The sequence below is a fragment of the Tympanuchus pallidicinctus genome, unplaced genomic scaffold (genome assembly GCF_026119805.1).
Source record: "Tympanuchus pallidicinctus isolate F22 unplaced genomic scaffold, pur_lepc_1.0 scaffold38, whole genome shotgun sequence".
Classification (NCBI taxonomy): Eukaryota; Metazoa; Chordata; class Aves; order Galliformes; family Phasianidae; genus Tympanuchus; species Tympanuchus pallidicinctus.
Genome location: NW_026294756.1, coordinates 438,247 through 457,898, shown reverse-complemented (window position 1 = coordinate 457,898; position 19,652 = coordinate 438,247). Strand labels below are relative to the sequence as shown.

General features: G+C 51.3%; 2 protein-coding genes and 1 long non-coding RNA gene across 6 annotated transcripts in view; 2 read left to right on the top strand and 1 right to left on the bottom strand.

The window, feature by feature from the left end:
- Positions 1-172: 172 nt before the first annotated feature.
- On the top strand, positions 173-15,525 carry MAU2 (MAU2 sister chromatid cohesion factor). The gene is made up of 19 exons (XM_052699981.1): positions 173-598; positions 681-698; positions 874-939; positions 1,462-1,557; positions 2,575-2,669; positions 3,172-3,199; positions 3,594-3,749; positions 3,890-4,036; positions 4,488-4,578; positions 4,892-4,995; positions 5,948-6,025; positions 6,464-6,529; positions 6,792-6,875; positions 7,782-7,831; positions 8,062-8,139; positions 8,574-8,685; positions 9,215-9,305; positions 10,618-10,745; positions 11,812-15,525. Exons 1-19 carry the CDS (start codon positions 173-175, stop codon positions 11,884-11,886), a joined length of 1,989 nt encoding a protein of 662 aa, XP_052555941.1. The 3' UTR covers positions 11,887-15,525.
- Positions 11,543-16,539, bottom strand: LOC128088995 (uncharacterized). The gene is made up of 2 exons (XR_008210432.1): positions 15,690-16,539; positions 11,543-11,880 (listed from the first exon to the last, which is right to left on the bottom strand). It is a non-coding gene; the product is annotated as an uncharacterized LOC128088995 (long non-coding RNA).
- Positions 16,540-17,198: 659 nt separating this feature from the next.
- GATAD2A (GATA zinc finger domain containing 2A) overlaps positions 17,199-19,652 on the top strand; it is a 44,703-nt gene continuing 42,249 nt past the window's right edge. The window contains exon 1 of one of the 4 annotated variants that reach the window (XM_052699988.1): positions 17,199-17,322. The gene's annotated coding sequence lies outside the window, so the exon portion shown is untranslated. The remainder of the gene's footprint in view (positions 17,323-19,652) is intronic. The other 3 variants (XM_052699982.1, XM_052699989.1, XM_052699983.1) reach the window with 3 other exon arrangements.

The window sequence follows — 19,652 nt, the reverse complement described above, 5'->3', positions numbered from 1 at the left end:
CGGCGGAGTTTCCGCCACCCGCCCGTACGTCACTTCCGCCCCGCCCTCGGTGGACTGCAGTTCCCGTCGCCCCGCGCGCGCGCCGCTCCCGCCCCCCCGGCCCGCCCCTTCCTCCCCCCCCCCCGCCCCTTCCTCCCCCCCCCCCCGCCCGTGTTGTCGCGGCGGCCCTGAGATGGCGGCGGTGGCGGCGGGCGCGGCGGGCGGAGCGGCGCCTCAGCAGCAGCCGCCTCCACAGCAGCAGCCCCAGCCGGCGGCGGGCGGCGCCGCGGGCTCCGGGGAGGCGGGGGGCGGCGGAGGGGGCGCGGGCGGCGGAGGAGGAGGCGGCGCGGGGGGAGCCGGGCCCGGCCCGGGGTCGGGGTCGGGCGGCGGTGCGGCCGGGGGCGGGGGGGAGTCGTGGTACCTGGCGCTGCTGGGCCTGGCCGAGCACTTCCGCACCTCCAGCCCGCCCAAGGTCCGGCTGTGCGTGCACTGCCTGCAGGCCGTGCTGCCCCGCAAGCCCCCGGCCCGCATGGAGGCCCGCACGCACCTCCAGCTCGGCTCCGTGCTCTACCACCACACCCGGAACGGGGAGCAGGCCCGGGGGCACCTGGAGAAAGCGGTGAGCGGGGGGGCCGCGGGGGGCGGGGCGCTGCGGGGCGCTGGGCTCTGAGCGCTGAGCTGACCGCCGTGTTCTCTTGCAGTGGCTGATCTCGCAGCAGGTATCCTTTGGTGTCCGCCTGAAGTCGCCCCAGATGAGGCCCGGCGCTGGGACGGGGAGCGAGTCCCGAGTTCTTTAACGTCCTCGTGCGGCTGCGGGCTGCTTTCTTAACGCGTGTGTTACAGTAAGGACTGGGGGTGCCGCTTTGAGTTTTTACTTAACTCAGATGTTGTCAGATCCCGCAGTTTGAGGACGTGAAGTTCGAGGCAGCCAGCCTGCTGTCCGAGCTGTACTGCCAGGAGGTGAGTGCTGCGGTGTTGCTGGAGGCGGCACGGGGCTCCGTCTGCTGCTGTGCCTTTGCTCTCCGTGCGGGGTGCGGCTGTTATCGAAGGGGTTTGCCGGCTGTATTCTGGCCCGCATCGATGGAGAAGTGGCAGCGGGACGAGGGAGGGGTTGTTGTGCCCCTCTGCTCTGCCCTCGTGTGGCCCCACCTGGAATACTGCATCGGCTTCTGTGCCCTCAGCTCGGGAAAGCCGTGGACCTTTTGTAACGCGAGGTGCTCAGAGGGCCGGAGTGCCTCTCTTACAGTGCTGGGAATAGTGGAACAGTCGTCAAAGAAGCTAAATAGTCTGATGCCTTTGAGCAGACTTATTGTTGCGTGGTCTTGGATGTTAAAAGCTTACTTGGGTTACTTTTCCTATTTTAAATTTCCTGACTTGGGAGGTTTTGGTTGAGGATCAGCACAGAACGCATCTTGTTCAGAAGGCCGGACGGCGCTCAGGGCCTGGCTCTTGTGCTGACTTGGGTGTGTGTTTCTGTTTCAGAACTCGGTGGACACAGCGAAGCCTCTGTTACGCAAGGCCATCCAGATCTCACAGCAGACTCCATACTGGCACTGTAGGCTGCTTTTCCAACTTGCAGTGAGTGACGTCCTGTTGCTAATTGGGAGTTCTGTGTAGCACTGTGGCTGGAAAACTGTGTTATGTGGAAGATGTTGGACACCTCTTTGTGAGGTCCTTCACCTAACGCAGGTGTTGTGGTTCTTTATTTTTTCCAGTCATCAGTGGAGAGACAGATTTGAGGGATTTAATTGCTCTTTTGGGGTGCTCTGTGAAAGAGGGCAGTTTCTGTATGATGGCTTCTTAAGTCACCTGTACTTGTGTCTCCCCCCTTCCTGATGAGCTTAAACAAGCAGACCAACTGCCTTGAAAAGGAACTGCTGAGTTCCTTTATGTAGTTTGGGAACACTGAGCAGAGCCTTTCCTATCGATTAAAGGACAAATGTTTGCTTTGCAATGAGTTAATGCCTGAGTACTCACAAGAAGCTTAAATGTTTTTTCTCGGTGCCTCCCACTGAATGGGATCCTTTCTTGGAGCTTGACATTCTTTGCTGATTTCTTTTCTGTGTGGTATTTCCTTTCTGGCTTTTGCTTGACCACAAGGGTCTGCATGTCTCACTGCCTCAGTGGTGTTCTTCTGCCCTTGTGTGGCTCTCTACCTGAGTCTGGAAAACATCTGAAATTTGGGAGATTGGAGGGAGGGAGGGCTGCTCTGCAGGCTGTGCCATCCCTTCCTCATCACCTGAGCCGTGCATTGCAGAATCCCTCTGCTCCTCCTCCTGGGAGCATTCCTTGTGTATCTGTCTGAGGTCGGTTGTATCTGAATCGATCCTCCCTGCTCTGCACGTACTCTCAGTAAATTGCAGCAACTTGAGGGTATGAAACCTGGCTGAGAAATTCCTTCTGAAATGTCACAGGCTTTTTCTGGAGAATGCAAAGTGCTCCTGGAAGACGAGTCCAGAATGAGACGAAGTAATTAATGTGTCAGTTTAGCAGCTATCGCGTGTAAAACACAGAAGTAATTACATTACAAAAAAAAAAAAGGATTATTAGACTCATTAAGGAACGCTGACCTTTTCTGGCCTCTTTTCATTTCAGCAACTACATACTCTTGAAAAAGATTTGGTATCTGCGTGTGACCTTTTGGGAGTGGGAGCAGAGTATGCCCGGGTGGTGGGGTCAGAGTATACCAGGTGAGTGCCTCCCAGCTGTGGTTTTGTCCTTCTCTCAAGGGATGTTTTGGGTTGTTCTTATTTGGATTTGTTCTCCTCTGTTCTCCTCCGTTCTCCTCTTCTGTTCTATCTGTGAGTAAATTAGAGATGTGGGCTCTGATTGCTACGAGGGTTTTACAGGCAAACCAATATTTCTGAGTGCTCTCTTAGATCTGAGAGTTTGTTCAGCTCTAATTTTCCTGTGAAAATCAATGATGTCTGCTAAGGCCTGGCTTTTCGTTGTTGTTGTTTTCCGTACTGAACTTTGTTTACTGTCTTTATCAGCAAAAGATTTTCCATTAGCCTTGCTTTGACCTTAGCAGCTACTGCAGCTGGGATGGTCTGAGGGCACAAAGCTGAGAGGTTGGCTTTGTGGCTCCTGGTGCTGGGATCGGACCTCGCCATCTGGTTTTTAAATGTGGGGGGGCTTTAGGGGGCATCTTGTGTTTCCTTTGGATTATGACCTTATTTTGTTTCATTTCAGAGCACTGTTTCTGCTAAGCAAGGGAATGGTGAGTTGGATGGGCTTCTAAATTTTTAACTAGTGTGGTACAGGCTAGAAGAGAATGCAACTTATCTGAACGTCAGTTGGTTATTTTGATGTATCATCTGTGCTCTGTGTGTTCTGTTCGTGTGAGCACAGAACTGAATGGGCCCAGAACAAGCCTCAAGTCTGTAGGGCTCTTGTGAATGGGTTCCTCTGCTTCCTGTTACAAATGATGACAAATGTGTGGTTTCTAACTGTGAATTGTCATTGGGACCCTTGGAATTCAGGATGAAAAACCTGCTTTTGCAAATAGAGGCCTTTGAGTCTAGTTGCATTGGAAAGAATGGATTTCAGTGTGACTTCGGTCTTTGAGAGTCTGAACTGCCAAGCACAGCACTGATTTCTGTTTCGAATTACAGCTCCTTCTGATGGAACGGAAGCTGCAGGAGGTGCACCCCCTCCTTACCCTGTGTGGGCAGATAGTTGAAAATTGGCAAGGAAACCCCATCCAGAAGGAGTCGTTGCGTGTGTTCTTCTTAGTCCTGCAGGTCACACATTACCTGGATGCCGGGCAGGTGCGTGCAGACTGCGAGAGCTGGGCCTGACTTGAGTTCATGAGTGCGGGTTATTCGTTGCTTGGCAGGTTTTCTCAGCTCAGTGAGCATTCAGGTGAGTGGGATGCAGAGCTGTGTCTGAAGTGCATCATCTTGTGCAGGTGAAGAGTGTGAAGCCGTGTCTGAAGCAGCTTCAGCAGTGCATTCAGACCATATCCACGCTACACGATGATGAGATTCTGCCCAGCAACCCTGCGGATCTCTTTCACTGGCTGCCCAAGGAACACATGTGTGTGCTTGTCTACTTGGTGAGCAGCTCTTTTTTACTTCGTGCAGATTGCTGATGAATGAGGAATTGCTTAAAAGTGGTCTGAAAGCAGCAGTGATTGATTCTGCAAAGCGTGCGCTGCTTTGCATTGCGCTGACAGCTTGATTCTGACACAGCATCTGTGAGAAAATTGCTTTCAGTGTTTGAAAAGACTGTGTGAGAAACCTGGGAGCTGGAACGAAGCTTCGTTAATATCAGCCAGATAATTCTAGGGGAAGGTTTGATTTTATGTTGGCTTATTTTTATCAACAGAAGAGCAAACTTGACTTCACCTTCCTGAAACTGGTTGCCCCACTTCTTGCATGTCATTTTGTTCTTAATTGATATAAAGCCTTAGCTTAAAATGATGAGTGCCTGAGGAGTTGTGTGAATGCTTACAGCTCTCCTCTGCAAAGAAAATGTTTTGTAATCTTTCCTGTGTCCCCTGGCAGGTGACAGTGATGCATTCCATGCAAGCAGGGTACCTGGAGAAGGCTCAGAAGTACACAGACAAAGCACTCATGCAGCTGGAGAAGCTAAAAAGTAAGTATAAGGATGAGAATTTGGCTGATGCTGCGAGATTCCATTACTTGTTGCTAATTTAAATTAAAAAAGAAACCAGCAGACCTTTCCAGCTCGCTGGGACGGCCTTTCTGTCTGTTTCTGCTGTATCTGAGCACTGTGCTGGGTGGTTACTTTGATTTTCTGAATGCAGAAATTGGAATTTGCACAAACAGCTCTTTGTGCTGAGCCACCTGCACTACAGGGAGCTGGCTGGGTGCAGGAGGGTCTGTGTGCTGTGGCTGTTCGTATTGCCTTAACTGAACTTACCAGATTCCCTTTGTTCCCTCTTCAGTGTTGGACTGCAGTCCCATCTTGTCATCTTTCCAAGTTATTTTGTTGGAACACATCATCATGTGTCGGCTGGTCACAGGACACAAAGCCACAGCGTTGCAGGAGGTAAACACAGGCTTCAACCATTTCCTTAGCTGGGGATGTGTGCAGTAATGACTTGTAAGATTGTTTCAAGAAGGATTCTTGGGCTCAGATGGGGGTTCCAGCAGTGCTAAGCTAACGAACGCCGTCAGGCCTGATGGCGCTTGGTAATTAGCCACCTCTTAATTTGTTTCATTCACCAATGCTTCGGAGTTGCTGGTGGGGTTGACAGGTGCTGAGCAGTGGCCAGAAGTGATCCCTTCTTCCTGGTCACAGATGGCCTGGTGTCTTTTCCCTCCATTCAGGGCTGAGGGAAGCTCTTAACTCTTCCCCTTTCATTTCCTCGTAGTGTTCCTGTCCTCCTCTATCTTTAAGGCTCTCTGACTTTCTGTCCTTTCTTCCTCTTAAATCAAGGGGAAAAAAGGAGGGGGACTGAGTTCTCTAATGGAGGAGCACACTGCGCTTTCTTTCTGTCCTCCCAAGCATTTTTAATTCCTGTCTGCCCCTTATTTATAGGATATGCTGCTGCATCATCTCAGCCTCTGTTGTCAGCCTTCACGTGAATGTGTTTGGGGGAAAATCAGCTAAAAGAGCAGTGCTGGGCTCTCGGTGCTCCTCGCAGGCACGTTTCCTTTGGAAGAGTTTGATTCCAGCTTTTCCATTGTGGGTCAGCACAGAATCTGAGCATTTCCGAGCAGATCTGGCATTTGTTTGCAGGTGGTGCCACCTTATGGCAGAGCTGCAGCAAAGCAGATCGTTCCAAACCAGTTCCTGTGTGTGTGTGAGTGTGGGAGGAGCGTGCACAGAGCAGCACATCCCTCAGCCCAAGGCACAGCTGGCTCTGCCATCACTGAAGAGCAGCACTGGGTCCTGGAAGCGGTCGCTTACCGAGTGCTGTGTGCGGTGCAGAGAGGTGGACAGAGGGCATACATCAAAACAGAGGAATGTCTGAAATGGGTTGTTTTTTTCCTAACAGATCTCACAAGTCTGCCAGCTCTGCCAGCAGTCTCCCAGGCTGTTTTCTAATCACGCTGCCCAGCTGCACACTCTGTTAGTAAGTGTCTGTGATAGAGGGGAAACGTGTGACTCTTGGAGGCGCGTGCGTTGAACAGTCACCAGCTGTGAGGTCACAGTGAGGCAGGCAGCAGAATTTCCTGCTGAGCAATGGAGTTTGCTTTGCTGTTTGCCTGTCCTGCTGTGGGGACTCACAGCCAGCTCTGCTGTCAGAGCCTATAATCCCCTTTTGAAGTGTCCTGTGCCATGAGAACTGGTAGGCAGTGTAAATACACAGGAGATGCACTGCCTGTTTCTCAGAGCATGCTGTGGGCACTGGGTGTGGGGACAAATAGAAGCAGCATTGCTGTTTGAAAGTTGTAAGAAATTAAGAGCCTTTTTTCAGCCAGATATGCTGATTTCTGGGCATGCTTGCCTTCTTGGCATTCTGGGCTTGGAACAACGTGCTGTTACCTTAACAACATCATGTCTTCTACAGGGGCTCTACTGCATTTCTGTTAATTGCATGGACAATGCAGAAGCACAGTTTACTACAGCACTGAGGGTAAGGTTTTTCTTCTCACAATGTGGTGGCTGGGCTTGTGATTGTTTGGGGCACCAGATAGGTGAGGCCGAAAGTCTGAAGACTGTATTAATTGCATTAGTTCAGATTTTCCTCTGCTGACCAGGGTTCAGGACAGGAGAATTTGTAGCTAAAAAAATCAGGCGTCAAATCTGAGCGTTTTCTTTCTTTTTGTTTGTATTAAAGATGGGTTGAAGTAATTCTGGGCTGGGCGCTGAAGTATTTTGGCTGTGCTTTGTTTTAGCTCACTACACACCAGGAGCTGTGGGCATTCATTGTGACAAACTTGGCCAGTGTGTACATCAGGGAAGGCAACCGGCACCAGGAGGTGAGCGCCCACTGCAGCCTGCCTGCAGCTCTGCACAAGTTTCCCTTTTCTGCATGGTTCCTTCCTGGTTTGACAGAATGTGTTTTTTTTATTTACCTTCATCATAAGACGAAGCTACAGCAAACTTAATTATATCACTGTAAACAAATACCAGTGTGTACCAACACAAATGTTGGGTGATACGTAAATTACCTCTGCTGGAGGAAGGGTTTAACAATGGCCTTCAGGAAGGTACTTTTTTATCCACCTTTCAATAACTGAAATAAAATGCATACTGAAGTTTAAACACAGACTAATGACAAATGATTCAGTCATATCAAATCTCCTTGGGTCTTTATTTACGTTTCTTTATTTTTTAAAATCAGCCTAGCTATAGGCTAACATTTTCTGATACCTGATGACATCTGAATATTTCTAACCTTTATGTAGCTATAGAGTATATTTGCTTCAGCTAACAAGTTGCACATCTCTGTTCAAAAGGAGTCTAACCAATGCTCTTGAAGGCAGTCCAGGTCTAGAGATTGCAGACAGCAGCTGGAGCAGAACTTGCAGCCTGTTCCTAAGAGCAGACTTTCAGTAGCACAGGGGACCTCTGGACAGTTTGCCAAGCTTTGTTTGGACTAACAAACAAATCTGAGACAGCATTTGGGTCTGGAGCAATTGAGTTAAATGACAGCTAAGGATTTTCTGAGGAAGCATGAACAGTTTATAGTCATTTTTATGACGTTTCAAAGGTCATCTCTTGTATAAAACTCGATTCTAGGACCAGAATGGACATTTTCAGTGTGTTTGTAGTGACTTGAATGTTCTGATGCGAGGTGCACCTTGTGTCAGATTCTTGCTGTCTAAAGCATCAGCTGTGTGTCAGAAGCACTGATTGTCTTTTTTCCCTCTCTCACTTTGTAGCTTTACAGCTTATTGGAAAGGATAAATCCAGACCACAATTTTCCTGTGAGGTGAGAGTTCCAGAAACTGTGCTGATGTTGCACTGATGATGGTAATACTGGCTTTGTATCGGGCTTTATTCAAAGAAAACAGAATAATCCTCTTCTTTTCAAGGTAGAAGCTCTGACTGTGTGTTAAACGTTTTGTGCAGAGCTTTGGTTATGGGGCTCAATCCCTCACAACGTGCCTGTGCTGTTTGTCACTGCAGTCCCTCAGTGTCAACGTTCTGCTTTGTTTGTAGCTCCCACTGCCTTCGAGCAGCAGCTTTCTATATCCGAGGTCTGTTCTCCTTCTTCCAAGGAAGATACAACGAGGCAAAGTGAGTACGAAGCGCTGCGCCTGGAAGGTGGGGAGGAGGAAAAACCAGATCAGGATTTAAACTCAACATGAGAACCCGGAGGCTTTGCTTTCCAACCTCCTGGGTTCCCTGTAGGTTTAGCCAGCCTCCTGTTTCGCTTGAGGCAAAGACTGTTTTACATCTCTTTTGCTCTGAGAAACACTTGCGTGGTGTTCTGCAGTGGCCCATCTGAAAGAAAGGCTTTTCAAAGGGGGATGTGTTCAAATCCTTCATGCTAAATGAGAGGTGAGGTTGGGAACGGAGCGTTTTGGGCTTTAAAGTCACCTGCAGCACACGGTTATTCCTGGGTGCTCCTATTTGCTGATGGGGTTCATTGGGTTCTTAATGACATTTCTTAAAAACCTCAGGGAAAGCAGATTTTGGTTCAACCTTCGTGCTGTGCTCTGTGTTGGCAGGAGGTTTTTGCGAGAGACGCTGAAAATGTCAAATGCAGAAGATTTGAATCGATTGACAGCATGTTCCCTGGTGCTCCTGGGCCATATATTCTACGTGTTAGGGAATCACAGGGTGAGCCTTCGTGTGTCTGAGCATTGATTTGCCAAATCGGGGCGCTCCCTCGAGTTGTGTTTAGGAGTGTTTGTATGGAGGTGCCCCACTGGGAGCTGGCAGGACACGACACCATTGGTCCACGCTGAGCAACTCTTCAACAGAGCAGCAGTGCTTGATTCCTGTTGTGGAGATGCCTGAAATCACTCAGGGGAAACAAAAGAACAGAATGAAGGACAAGGGGCGTCATGCAGTGGGATGGTTTGGGAGGAATTGTGGGTGTGAGCTCTTCTGAATTTTTATCATATGCCAGAATGTGTGAAATATTTCTGTTATCTTGCACAGGACAGACAACATCATTCCTAGGACACAGCAAAACTCCAGACAGCTTTAGATGATGTTTGGGTTATTGTCCCGTTAAGATTTCAGCTTGCTAGCTAGCAATTAAATTAGGCAAAATTTCAGTCTCAAATTCAGCCTCTCTTTGATATATTACATATTTGCAAGGGGAAAAAATACATCTTTGATGTTGATGTCTGCTCTTCACCAGGAAAGTAATAATATGGTAGTGCCAGCCATGCAGCTTGCAAGCAAGATCCCGGATATGTCTGTGCAGCTGTGGTCTTCAGCTCTGCTGAGAGGTAAGTGAGGAAAATGTGTTCAGAAGTGGCAAAGATCTGTTGCTGCTCTCTGGGGTCGGTGTGGAGATGCTCATCGTGCAGACTGGGTGCCTGGCTGTGCAGAATGCTGTGACTGCATGGGAAGCACAGCCATGCAGCATCCATGCTGTTGTCGCTTTGCTCTGACTGCAGCTCTTGCTGTAGTAAACATTTTATTAAGCTTTGCTTCTACGTGGGGGCCTTAATAAATACAGGAGACTGCTGTATCACTCATACATAAATATTGTTTAATCTGACTTACATGGGCCCCAGGATGCTTTGTTCAGATATTGACCAGCTTCTTGGCAGACTGTCAGCATTAATGCTGCAATTGATTTGCTTTCACTAGAAAATAAAGCACTAGAAAATAAATCTGCCCCTTTTCCAAGAACTCACCCCACACTTTCGGTTTCCATTAAGCTGTCGTGTTTGGTGCAAGGATGGTGCTGTAAACCAAGCACTGGGCCAGGCTTATGTTCTGCTTTGCTACTGCCTGTGCTGCAAAACTGCTTCCAGGCAATCGAAATAACTCGTTTCCAAGTGGTGGCTGACGTACGAAACGTGCCAGCAATGATGATGAATCTGCTGTAGATGAAAGGCTGCCCCTTGTTCAGCCATTGCTGCTCCTGTCACGGAGGCACCATTCCCATTCTGCTTTGGTTTTTTAAGAGCTTTCCCATGGAACTGCTAGATTCTCTTTTGAAGAGGTGCTCCATCAGGAGCAGTGGAATGCCAGCACTTGTTCACCAACAGGAGCTGTGTGTCTCATCCCTCACCTCTATGCTTCTTATCCCTGTTAGCTAACACTGCAATGCTTGGTGTGTTACCAGTCTGAAATCTGGCTGAGCAAACGCAGGAGACAGTAGGACCTGCGTTGGGGATGGGCAGAGCAGCAGGCTGTGAGGGCCTGAAAGCAAAGGGCAACGAGGAGGGAGAATAACTGAAGTGCTGCTGTGAGGTGCGTGCTCCAAACCAGCCCTCGTTCCCACTAGATGGTGCCAGATCACAGAGTGAGAGCCTGCAGCACAGGCGGGGTGAGGAGGCGCTTTCCTCCTCGTCCAATTAGTGTTATTTGAATGATTGGAAACTGAAAGAACATCGAATCCTGTGTGCTGCCAGGCCTGTTGGAAGGAGGAAGGGCTCGGGTTCTTCATTGCCCCTGCCTGTTCTGAGCGGGGTGGCCTTGATGTCTTGGCAGTTTAAATCATTCATTCATTACTGTAAGGGAAGAGTTGTGTCACATAAAAGTCTGAACAGTGGTTCTCAGGGAGTAAATGAAGCTCTTGTCCTGCAGACCTGAACAAAGCCTGTGGAAACGCAATGGATGCACACGAGGCAGCACAGATGCATCAGAACTTCTCCCAGCAGCTCCTCCAGGACCACATTGAAGCCTGCAGTCTTCCAGAACACAATTTAATCACGGTAAGCAATCTTCATCTCCTGGTTATGAGCGCTGTTGAGGCAGGACAACGTGCTTTGCTTTCCTTTGATATCCCTGTGAGGTCTTTGTTTCCTCCAGTGGTTTTGTTGGCACTCCAGAACTTTCTTTTAATGCCTTTTGCAGCAGGTAGCCACTTCGTTTGGGTGAGAGCTGCTACTTTTGAAAGAAAATTAATGTATTCTCAGGTTTCATTTTAATGTTCAGATCCCCTTCTTCTAGGGAATGCTTTGAGTACTGCTCTAAGAATGGTTTCTATTGATATAATTTTAGTGTTTGTGGGTTTTCACCTTTATCTATAAATCTGAATTTCCAGCTAATGATGTTTGATGTCTGTTTAGCTGCTACCTTAAGGGTTCCTATTTTGGACTTCTCACTTTTAACGTTGTTCACAAATACCAAAGTGCTCTCTTATGCTGGAATTCAGCAAGGGTGAAAGATGGTCCATTCTTTTAGACCGAAATAACCTCCAAATGTGAATTTGGGAGGCGAGGAAACCTGACATCTTTTCCTAACATTCCCTTCGTGGGAGGAAAAAAAGGCTTTTGCCAGGAAGAAGCAGATTGCTTTGGCTGCAGAGGGATGGTGTGCTGCAGCCCGTGTTGGTGATGCCCACAGCCTGTCCCCCTGAGCTCCGTGCTCTGCTGACTTTGTTTGCCATTGCTGGCTTACGCGTAATCCATGCTAGATTAAAAATGTGGAGGTGGAGGAGGATTAAAACCCATGAGATCTGCCTATTTCAGGAGATTTTGATAAATTTGAGAGGAAAGCATGAAACGGGTGAGAACCAGAGGCTTTTATTCACTCTGGAAACCCTACAGCTGCAGTGTAGAATGGGCTCAGAAGCATCTGAATTGAGGTCTGTCATTCGTGCAGGCCACAGTTTCCCTTGTTCCGTGTGTGTGACAGAGTCCAACCTGACGCTCAGCTTGTCATGAAATCAGTGATGACCTCAATGTGTGTGGGCAGCTCCTTCCTCTGGCCTTGCTGCTGCTCCTCCCCTTCCCAGGTGGTGGCTGGAGGGTTTTCATGCTGTTTGTTATCTTGCAGTGGACAGACGGACCACCTCCCGTACAGTTCCAGGCACAGAACGGACCCACCACCAGCCTGGCCAGTCTCCTGTGAAACACAATCAGGACAGTGTGTTTAATAAGAAACAAACCAACCAACCAACAAAAAAAAAAGCCAAAAAAAAAAAAAAAAGAAAAAAAAAAAGGAGAAAAACTCATTGCAAAATCTTTTCTTCAAAGAAAAGGCAGCAAATTCCTCTTCTAGCGAGGGCCTTGTAGGAAACTGCATAAAGACAACATACATTTCATAGACTTGCAAAGTGAGAAGGGCATTTTGAGCTACTTTTACATAACATGTGTGAATATACAGCTAGAGTGTATATACCTACTGGTTTTAATCTGTTTTCCTCTTACTGAGAAGTAAGGTTTAGTCCAAAGGACGCTCGTTCCTTAAGCTGTTAGACTTGGGTTTTTAATTTGTCACAGAGAGTTGAGAGGACTTGCACAGTTCGGAATGCCAGCTGTACTCTAAGTGCTCAAACCTTCCCTGAGTTACAATGCATGCCAGTTTTAACATCTTCTCTGCCCTTCCGCTCCTGGGAACAACGGGATTCAATCCTGACTGGCTGTAGGTGCCCTAAAGTTCTACGCTTGGTTCTCGTCGTGCGCTGAGGGCAGAGGGATGCGGCTCTCACTTCCTTGGCAGGAGCAGAGCTGCAGATCCCACGGCCTGGGGCTGTCAGCGTGTGACAGTCTGTGCCACCGCTGTCCCCATCAGGGTCTCCTTTCCGTGTCCCTGCACTGCTGGTGAGGCAGAACCAGAACTGCAGCTCCCTCATCTCCGCTGTTTTGTAGCGATTTGTACCAGAGGAGGAGATTTCTTCTCATTTTGGCCCAGCTTTTAGCATCCTGCAGCCTCACCAAGGCAAGGCAGTGTCTGTGCCTTAATGATTTCTACCAGTGAGGGTTCAGCTCAGCCAGGTGGTTGAAGCCAGTTCCCATAGAAGCAAGAGGGTTGCGCTTAGCAAAAAAAAGTATTTCTGTGTTAGCCCCTCTGTTTTATCTCCCTTTTTTGAGCTCCTTGGTCTCCCCGTGCCTCTGCAGCTGTCCTGAAGCAGGATAAGCGTGGCCCAAATTCCTTCAGTAGCAAACAGTACAGAAGTTGTCAATCCCATGGAGCTGTGCCAGGCTGCTGCAGTGCAGTGTAACCTTACAGGGTTCCAAGGGTCAGATAAAGGTAGGTGTTGTTTTTTTTTTTCCCTCTCCTGGTAGCTCTGCATATTTATCACTCAGTTGAAAAAGGGAAAGGGAAAGGAATCTGTTAGCTGAGTTCCTTTGGTAGGTCTGTGTGCTTTTTTGGAGAGAGAAAGTGTTTGACCCCCTCAAGGAAGACTGAACCCTGTCTCTAATGGTCCTCCTATTGGAAAACCCTTCTCCCTGTCAAGCAACAGCAAACGCAGACACGTTTTGTAATTCAAACCCTTTGGTTTTAACCACTGAATGGCATAAAAGGGACACATCCTCATCCCCTCAGTGGGGTTTTATGCTCATCCCACTGGACGTGCAGGGCAGATTCAGATCCCGTTTTCAGATTCAGATCCTGCAGAAGCTGTGTGTGTTTTAGGCGTCGTCAAATCTCCAGTAGGGAAAACATGTCCTCAGTATCGCTGTAAGGGGTTGCAGAAGGAAGTTCAGTGCTATTTTGAAGTCTGTTTTATTCCCTAAAAACTCCAAGAAGAAGGAAGGCTGTGAGGTTTGTGAGCTGCAGGGATGCATCAGACACAGGGAGGGTCTGCGCAGATGGAAGCTGCTGCTCTCGCCATGCTGTTGGTCGGGATGGAGTGTTCCCAGGCTGCCATCCACCTGAAGCTCAGCTCCTGTGAGGTGTGAGGAACGGCCGCAGCTGTGCAAATCAGCACTCAGTGCTCTAACATTTCCCACAGTCCCGTTCGGATGATACAAACTCTTTGTTTTCACTCTGCCACCCAATCTGAGGCTGTTGCTTAACCTGATAAGACGCCCATGGCAACTGCAATAAGTGGCTTTAAAAGTCGGCCAGAGAAGTGCTGCTTCTATAAGGCAATATTTAAAAAATTACCCCAACTGTAGCGAGCCGTGGTTCAGGCTGAAGTCCAGAAGAGATTTTGCAGCAGAAAAGGTCCCCCGGTGCCACACAGGAGCTGCATCTCCCGCCCTCACCTTCCTCGGGGAGCTGCGTCGCTGAGGACTGCGATTCCCGGCTCCTCGTCACACGAACCAAACTGCTCACAGCTCAAATCCCTGCTGATGTTCTCAGGAGGGAACGGAGGCCCGGAGGCAGCGGCCGTCCGCTCGCATCTGATGTCGGCACGCTCGGGTCCTCAGCAGAAGCGCTGCCTGCGCGCGGCGGCTCCATTTGTCACGGCAGGAGGACGGAGGTGGGATCCCAGGCCGTGACACGGCAGCTTTGCTTCGCGTGCAGCGGAACTCAGGTGCAGCGGTTGAGCTGCTGCCCGCAGAGCTGCCCTCGGCTTTTCCCCATCGCACACTATCGGAAGTCGTGTAAATTTGGAAATAGCTCGGTGATTTTCTATCTCTGAAATTCAAGTGTACATTTGTTACAATGTACAGTGCTTTTTAACTACGCTTGTATATTAAATTATTTAATAGTTTGTGCTTTTCAGTATCTTTTGTATGTAGCAGAGATTAAAACAAGGACCTCGAGACTGAAGTTCTTCCTAATTTTTGGATGCGGATGTAAAGCTGAACAGAAAACCAGAAGTTTACAGTTTACAAACAACGTTCTGTTAATTGCTCGGTCTGTCTGACTCCATTTGAACAATGTATTTCTAATCTTTCTTGTCCGATCATTTAATTCTCTATAAAAGCAAACACGAAGTCTTTTATGAACTTCTAAAAAAAAAAAAAAAAAAAAAAATTATTCTTTTAAAGATGTAATTTAGGAAACTGTACAGTTTTTCTCTGGTATTTTTAAATGAGTAGCAAGAACTTAAACAGAAACATCTAATCACTGTTTTGTAGATAGTGTAAAAACTTATATATGTATAGAGAACGCAGTCTGAAGAACAGTGTTCGCCATTTCCTACAGAATGGGTATCAGGAAGGCCTGCGTGCATGTGAAATCAAATTCATTTTGGGGATAGGGAATTCAAAAACAGAGAAAGAAAACTCACGAGCTTTCTCTGTTGTCCCACACGTGCAAAAATGTACACTGCTAAACGAGCAGGGCCTTCAGCTGTGACGCCGCCTACAGGCGCAGCACAACATTGCTTCACTGCTTTTTTATTCAGCTTTCCACGTTTGCCAGCAAGTCGAACTGCGATAGAAAGGGTTTGGTTGTTTTTCCTCTCTGTGTCGCTGAGCTCCAGCCCACGCGGATCCCAGTCCTTTGGGACGCAGCAGTTTCTCACCGAAGCAGTGGGGACTGATGGAGGGTGGTCGAGGCTGCCTGGAACACGGAGGATTCGGGATGAAATACCATCAGTCTGTGCTCTTCTACTGTCTGTCTGAGCGACTGTATTTAATTGTTTCCTGCAGTGAACCTTTCAATGTTACGTCAGGTTTGTACAAGGTATTGTTAAGTGTTTGTAGTGCTCCATAAGTAGGATGTGTACCTTCTGCCAGTGCTCCTTTCTGAAGCTGTACATACAGTAACTCCTGTAATGAGACGGAACCGGGGGCATTCGTTTTTGCCTTTGTTTCCTCTCGTTTTCTACGTTAGAAGAATTTTTAAATAAAGTTTAATTTTCTTCTAGCAGTTGGTGAAATACTGATTCCTTCAGCCCATCTGCAGGCAGTGCTGCCCAAAGAGGGCCCTTCCCATCGCCCTGCCAGGACCTGGGCTGCCTTGCAGCTGTACCTGAGCTGCTGCCCTGGAAGGAGAACCGGAATTACCTGATGGGGGACCTGACTGCTCACCTCTGCACGCTGCTGAAGGCTGATGTGGCCAGGAAATTGCAGGGACTGCTGGAAGCTGGCAGATGTCAGGGTTACAACAAGGCTTCTGGTGGAACAGCTGGGGTTATTTCTTAATTTGGTCTAAGCCAGAAGCTGTGCACTCAGGGAGGATTTCAAGTTTGATCATCACAAACGGGATCTGGTTTAAAAGTGCTTTCTGCCTCTCTAGCCCAGAACCGGAGCAGTTCAGGCAGGCATTTTCACACTTCTATCTGAAATTTAGAGCTGATCCATCTGCAGTGAAACTTTGAAGCAACATTTCGGACCTTTTGCCATACGGTCCCTTTCCAGAGCCGCTCCTCCAGCCCTTCACATCACACCAGGTTTTGTTCCAAGCAGCCGCTCGCTTCGTGAAACTTTGACCCAAACGGCCTCGGGAAAAGTCACCGATGGAGATTTCAGATCTCTGCTTCGGCTGTCGGGGAGGTGAACGAAGATCGAGGCGTTTCTTCGGGAGACGCGGCAGCCCCAGCAGCACCTGCAGCTCCGGACCGCCGGAACGGGGCTGAGAGACGGCTGGAAGGGAGCGATTTTATGGCAAAACGTAAGACTTCGGGTTTTCAAACAAAAGAGCTACGGAACGCTGCGTTCATTGCGAACGTTTGTTCGATCCTGGCGCTGCCCGGAGCGCGGCGTTCGGTGCGGCGCTGCGACCGATCCGCGCGATCCCGGCGGTTCCCGGACCGCCCCTCGGTTGGCGGCCGAAGCCGGGCGGCCCCGACCCGCGGAGCGGAAGGGTTAAAACCGGAGGCGTGGCGGAGAGCCCGGCGGTGCCCGCGCACCCCGACCTACATCGCGGGAGGAAGCGGGATGACTCACCGGGGCCCGCCGCCGGGGCAGGGCGGGGAGCCGGGGGCGGCCGGCCCTATCGCGGGCCCCAGGCGGCGCTGCGCGGGCGGAGAAGGGCGGCGGCGCGGCTCCTCCCCGCGGGCAGCGCCTCACCTCAGCCGGCCTCGGGGGCGGCTCCACCCCGCGCCTCGCGGCCAGGCCCCGCCCCTTCCCCGCGCATTGGCTGCCGGTTGCCCACTCTCGCGGCGTCGTTTGAAGCTTATTGGTCAGCATGCCTTTCGATCATAAAATCGCCCCTCCTCATTCCTCGCGGCTTCACGTTGGGGGGGCCGGCCGAAGGCGGGTTGTGGCCACGATTGGCTGGAGGGATTGGCCACCGCGACTTCTCATTGGGCAGCGCAGCCGTCAATCTTCTCTTGAAAAAAAAAAAAAAAAAGGCTAAAACCAACACTCCGCCTCCCGGGCGGAGGGGGCGGGGCGAAAGGAACAGAGGGCGGGGCGAAGCTTCAAGTTTGTCCAAATCTGCCTAGCAACCGGGGTGGGCGGGAAAGGCGTCCCGAGGAGGTGACGGTTGGTGGCGCGCGCGCCACCCCGGGAGTCCCGCTCCTCCGGGGGGGGGAAATGGCGAAGGGGGGGGAGAGGGCGGGAGGGAGCCCGGCGCGAGGCGGTCCCCTGCGCGCGCAGCCCCCTCCCCCGCCCGCCTCCTGTCAGTGGCCACCTGAGGGAGCCGCCTCCCCTCCCCCCACGGCCCCAGTCCGGCCCGGGCCCCGCTGAGGAGGAGAGGCGGCTCCGAGGGGGTGAGGAAGTGCGTGACAGCGGCGGAACCCCCCGGCCTGAGGGGACGGGGAGAGAGGGGGGGGGTCCCGGGGGGGCGCCCAGAGGGGTCTGAGGGGAACGGGTCGGGGAGGGGAGAGGAGGGGAAGGGGGGGAGAAGGGGGGGGCAATGGGGCTGTGAGGGGCGCTGAGGGGAGGGCGGCCCTGAGAGCCGCGGGGGAACGATAATGATGGGGCGGGGGGGCACCGCCACCCGAACAGCCGGTGGGGGGGGGGGGGGGTCACATTAAAAAAAAAAAAAAAAAAAAAAAAAAGAAGAAAAATTCAAGGCAGAGCCGCGCGTGGTGCGGGGGGTTGGGGGGGGGGGGGGTTGGTTGGAGGGGTGCCCGCAATGCCCGGCCGCATCCCGGGAGCTGCCCGCGGGAACGGCCGCCCCGCGATGGGCGACGGCGGCGGAGGGGGGGAGGGGAAGGGAGGGCAAGCGGGGGGAGGGGCGGCAGCGCAGAGTGCCTGGGGGGTGGGGGGGAGTGGGGGGGGAGAGGGAGCAAGTTGGGGTGGGGGGAGAGCGAGCAGAACGCCGCGTGGGGGAGGGGCTGGGGGGGGGGGGGGGGGGCAGATGGGCCGCAGCCGCCGCGGGACCGAAGATCCTAAGATGGAGGTGCGTGCGGGGCCGCTGCCAGCGCCGTGCGGTGCGGTGCGAAACGCGCCGCGATCCCCGCCCGCTCCCACCGCGCGCTTCTCCTCCCGGCGGTGCCGCCGCTCCGCGCTGGGGGCCGTTGGGTTCGTAGGCGAAGCGAACGCGGTTCCGAATAAAGTTGTGTCCTGTCTGTGCTCTGCCACCTTTCGCGCACCTCCCCCTCCCCGGCCTGCCGTGTGCCGCTCGGAACGCGATTCCTCATCGATCCGCAGCCTTCCTCGTAACTTTTCTCTCCCTTCCGCGATGGAAAAGCCGGGCTGAGAACGAGGAGAGCGGCGATGCGATGCGATGCGGGCTCTTGGCAGCGCGTTGCCGATGAAGGGCTGTAAGGCAAAGGAACGCTCTGCTTTCTGCTTCACCTGAATAGGACACTGAAATGTAACGGCTGAACGAGTCGGGAACCCGGCATTGCTGACGTTTGTTTGAATGAGTTCAGCACGGAGCACGAGAAAACCGTGTGAAGGACTGCAGCTCTCTTCCAGAGTGCAGCAAGCAGAAAGTTTGCCGAGAGAAGATGAATTTCTCATAGCAATCTGCCTTTACATTGAGCTTGCAGGCTGAGCTCTCCTCATCTCACTCCGATCGCTTTTTTCTGAAGGCTTTTCTGGGAGTTTATTGAGTTCAGGCAGTGGCTGAAGCTCACAGGGAGCAGCCTGGCGATGTGAGCAGGCAGACAGAACGGCCCTGAGGTGCTGCCCTGTGCCTCCATCCCATCTCAGTGCTGTGAGCGATCCCGGAGCGCTGCGCGGGAGGCAGATTGTCTGCAAGCAGCGAGTTGGGGACCAGGAAAAGACAAAAAGCAGCTTGTGTGCTTTATTTTTCCTTCTTTGAAACAAGCGTTCTAACTTTTGAGAGCTCCTCGCAGAATGTGAAGTAGCTTTCATCCCAAGTTAATTGCCCAGTTCCCATCGTGACAGACTGAGTGCTTCAAGTGCGTGAGAGGCAGAACTACGGTGTCAACCTCCTTAGTGCAGCAAGAAGGAGAAAAAGCCCTGGCTGGGTTTAGCTGTGAGTGGATGGCTCTCATCTCGATGGAGTTCCGCTTTTTGGGCCAAAGAGAGTTTGATGCTTTTGGCTCTGATACCTTCGGTGTGAAGCTGGGGAGTCCGCTGAGCCCGCAGAACCCGGCAGTGCATTGCTGCCATTTCCCGAAGTGGGGAGGAGGAGTAAAAGCAATAGTGGAGATTTACTCTGTTTATGGAGGAGGGTGTTTCCTAGTGGTATCCTGGTGCTGTGGAAGAAGGACTTGAAGCTTTCCTACTGCTCAGGCCAGCATGGAGCAGCAAATTAGAACTGCCCAGCTCTCAGATCCTGCGGGCTGCTCGCACCTCTTGGCATGCAGGGTTCTGCAGTATCTACCATGGTGTGAAATACCCCCAGTGCTCCTGCTTGGAAGAGCACCTCTTTGAGAAGCGCTTCCCCCCAGCCTGCCGCTCGTGCCCTCCCTCCATGCAGGGCGTTGGGGTTCCATCATCTTGCTGGGCTGATGTAGTATCTGCTTTCACAATTTTGGCCTGCAGCCGAAAATACCAATGAGAGCTGCAGCCAAGGAGTAACGAGGGGACACTAAAGAGTGCCCCTGTGCTGATCGGTTCCCTTTTCTGCAGCGTGGATGGTTTTGGAAGCCTTATTAATGCTGCTTTTTGCCCTGGTTTGAACACCAG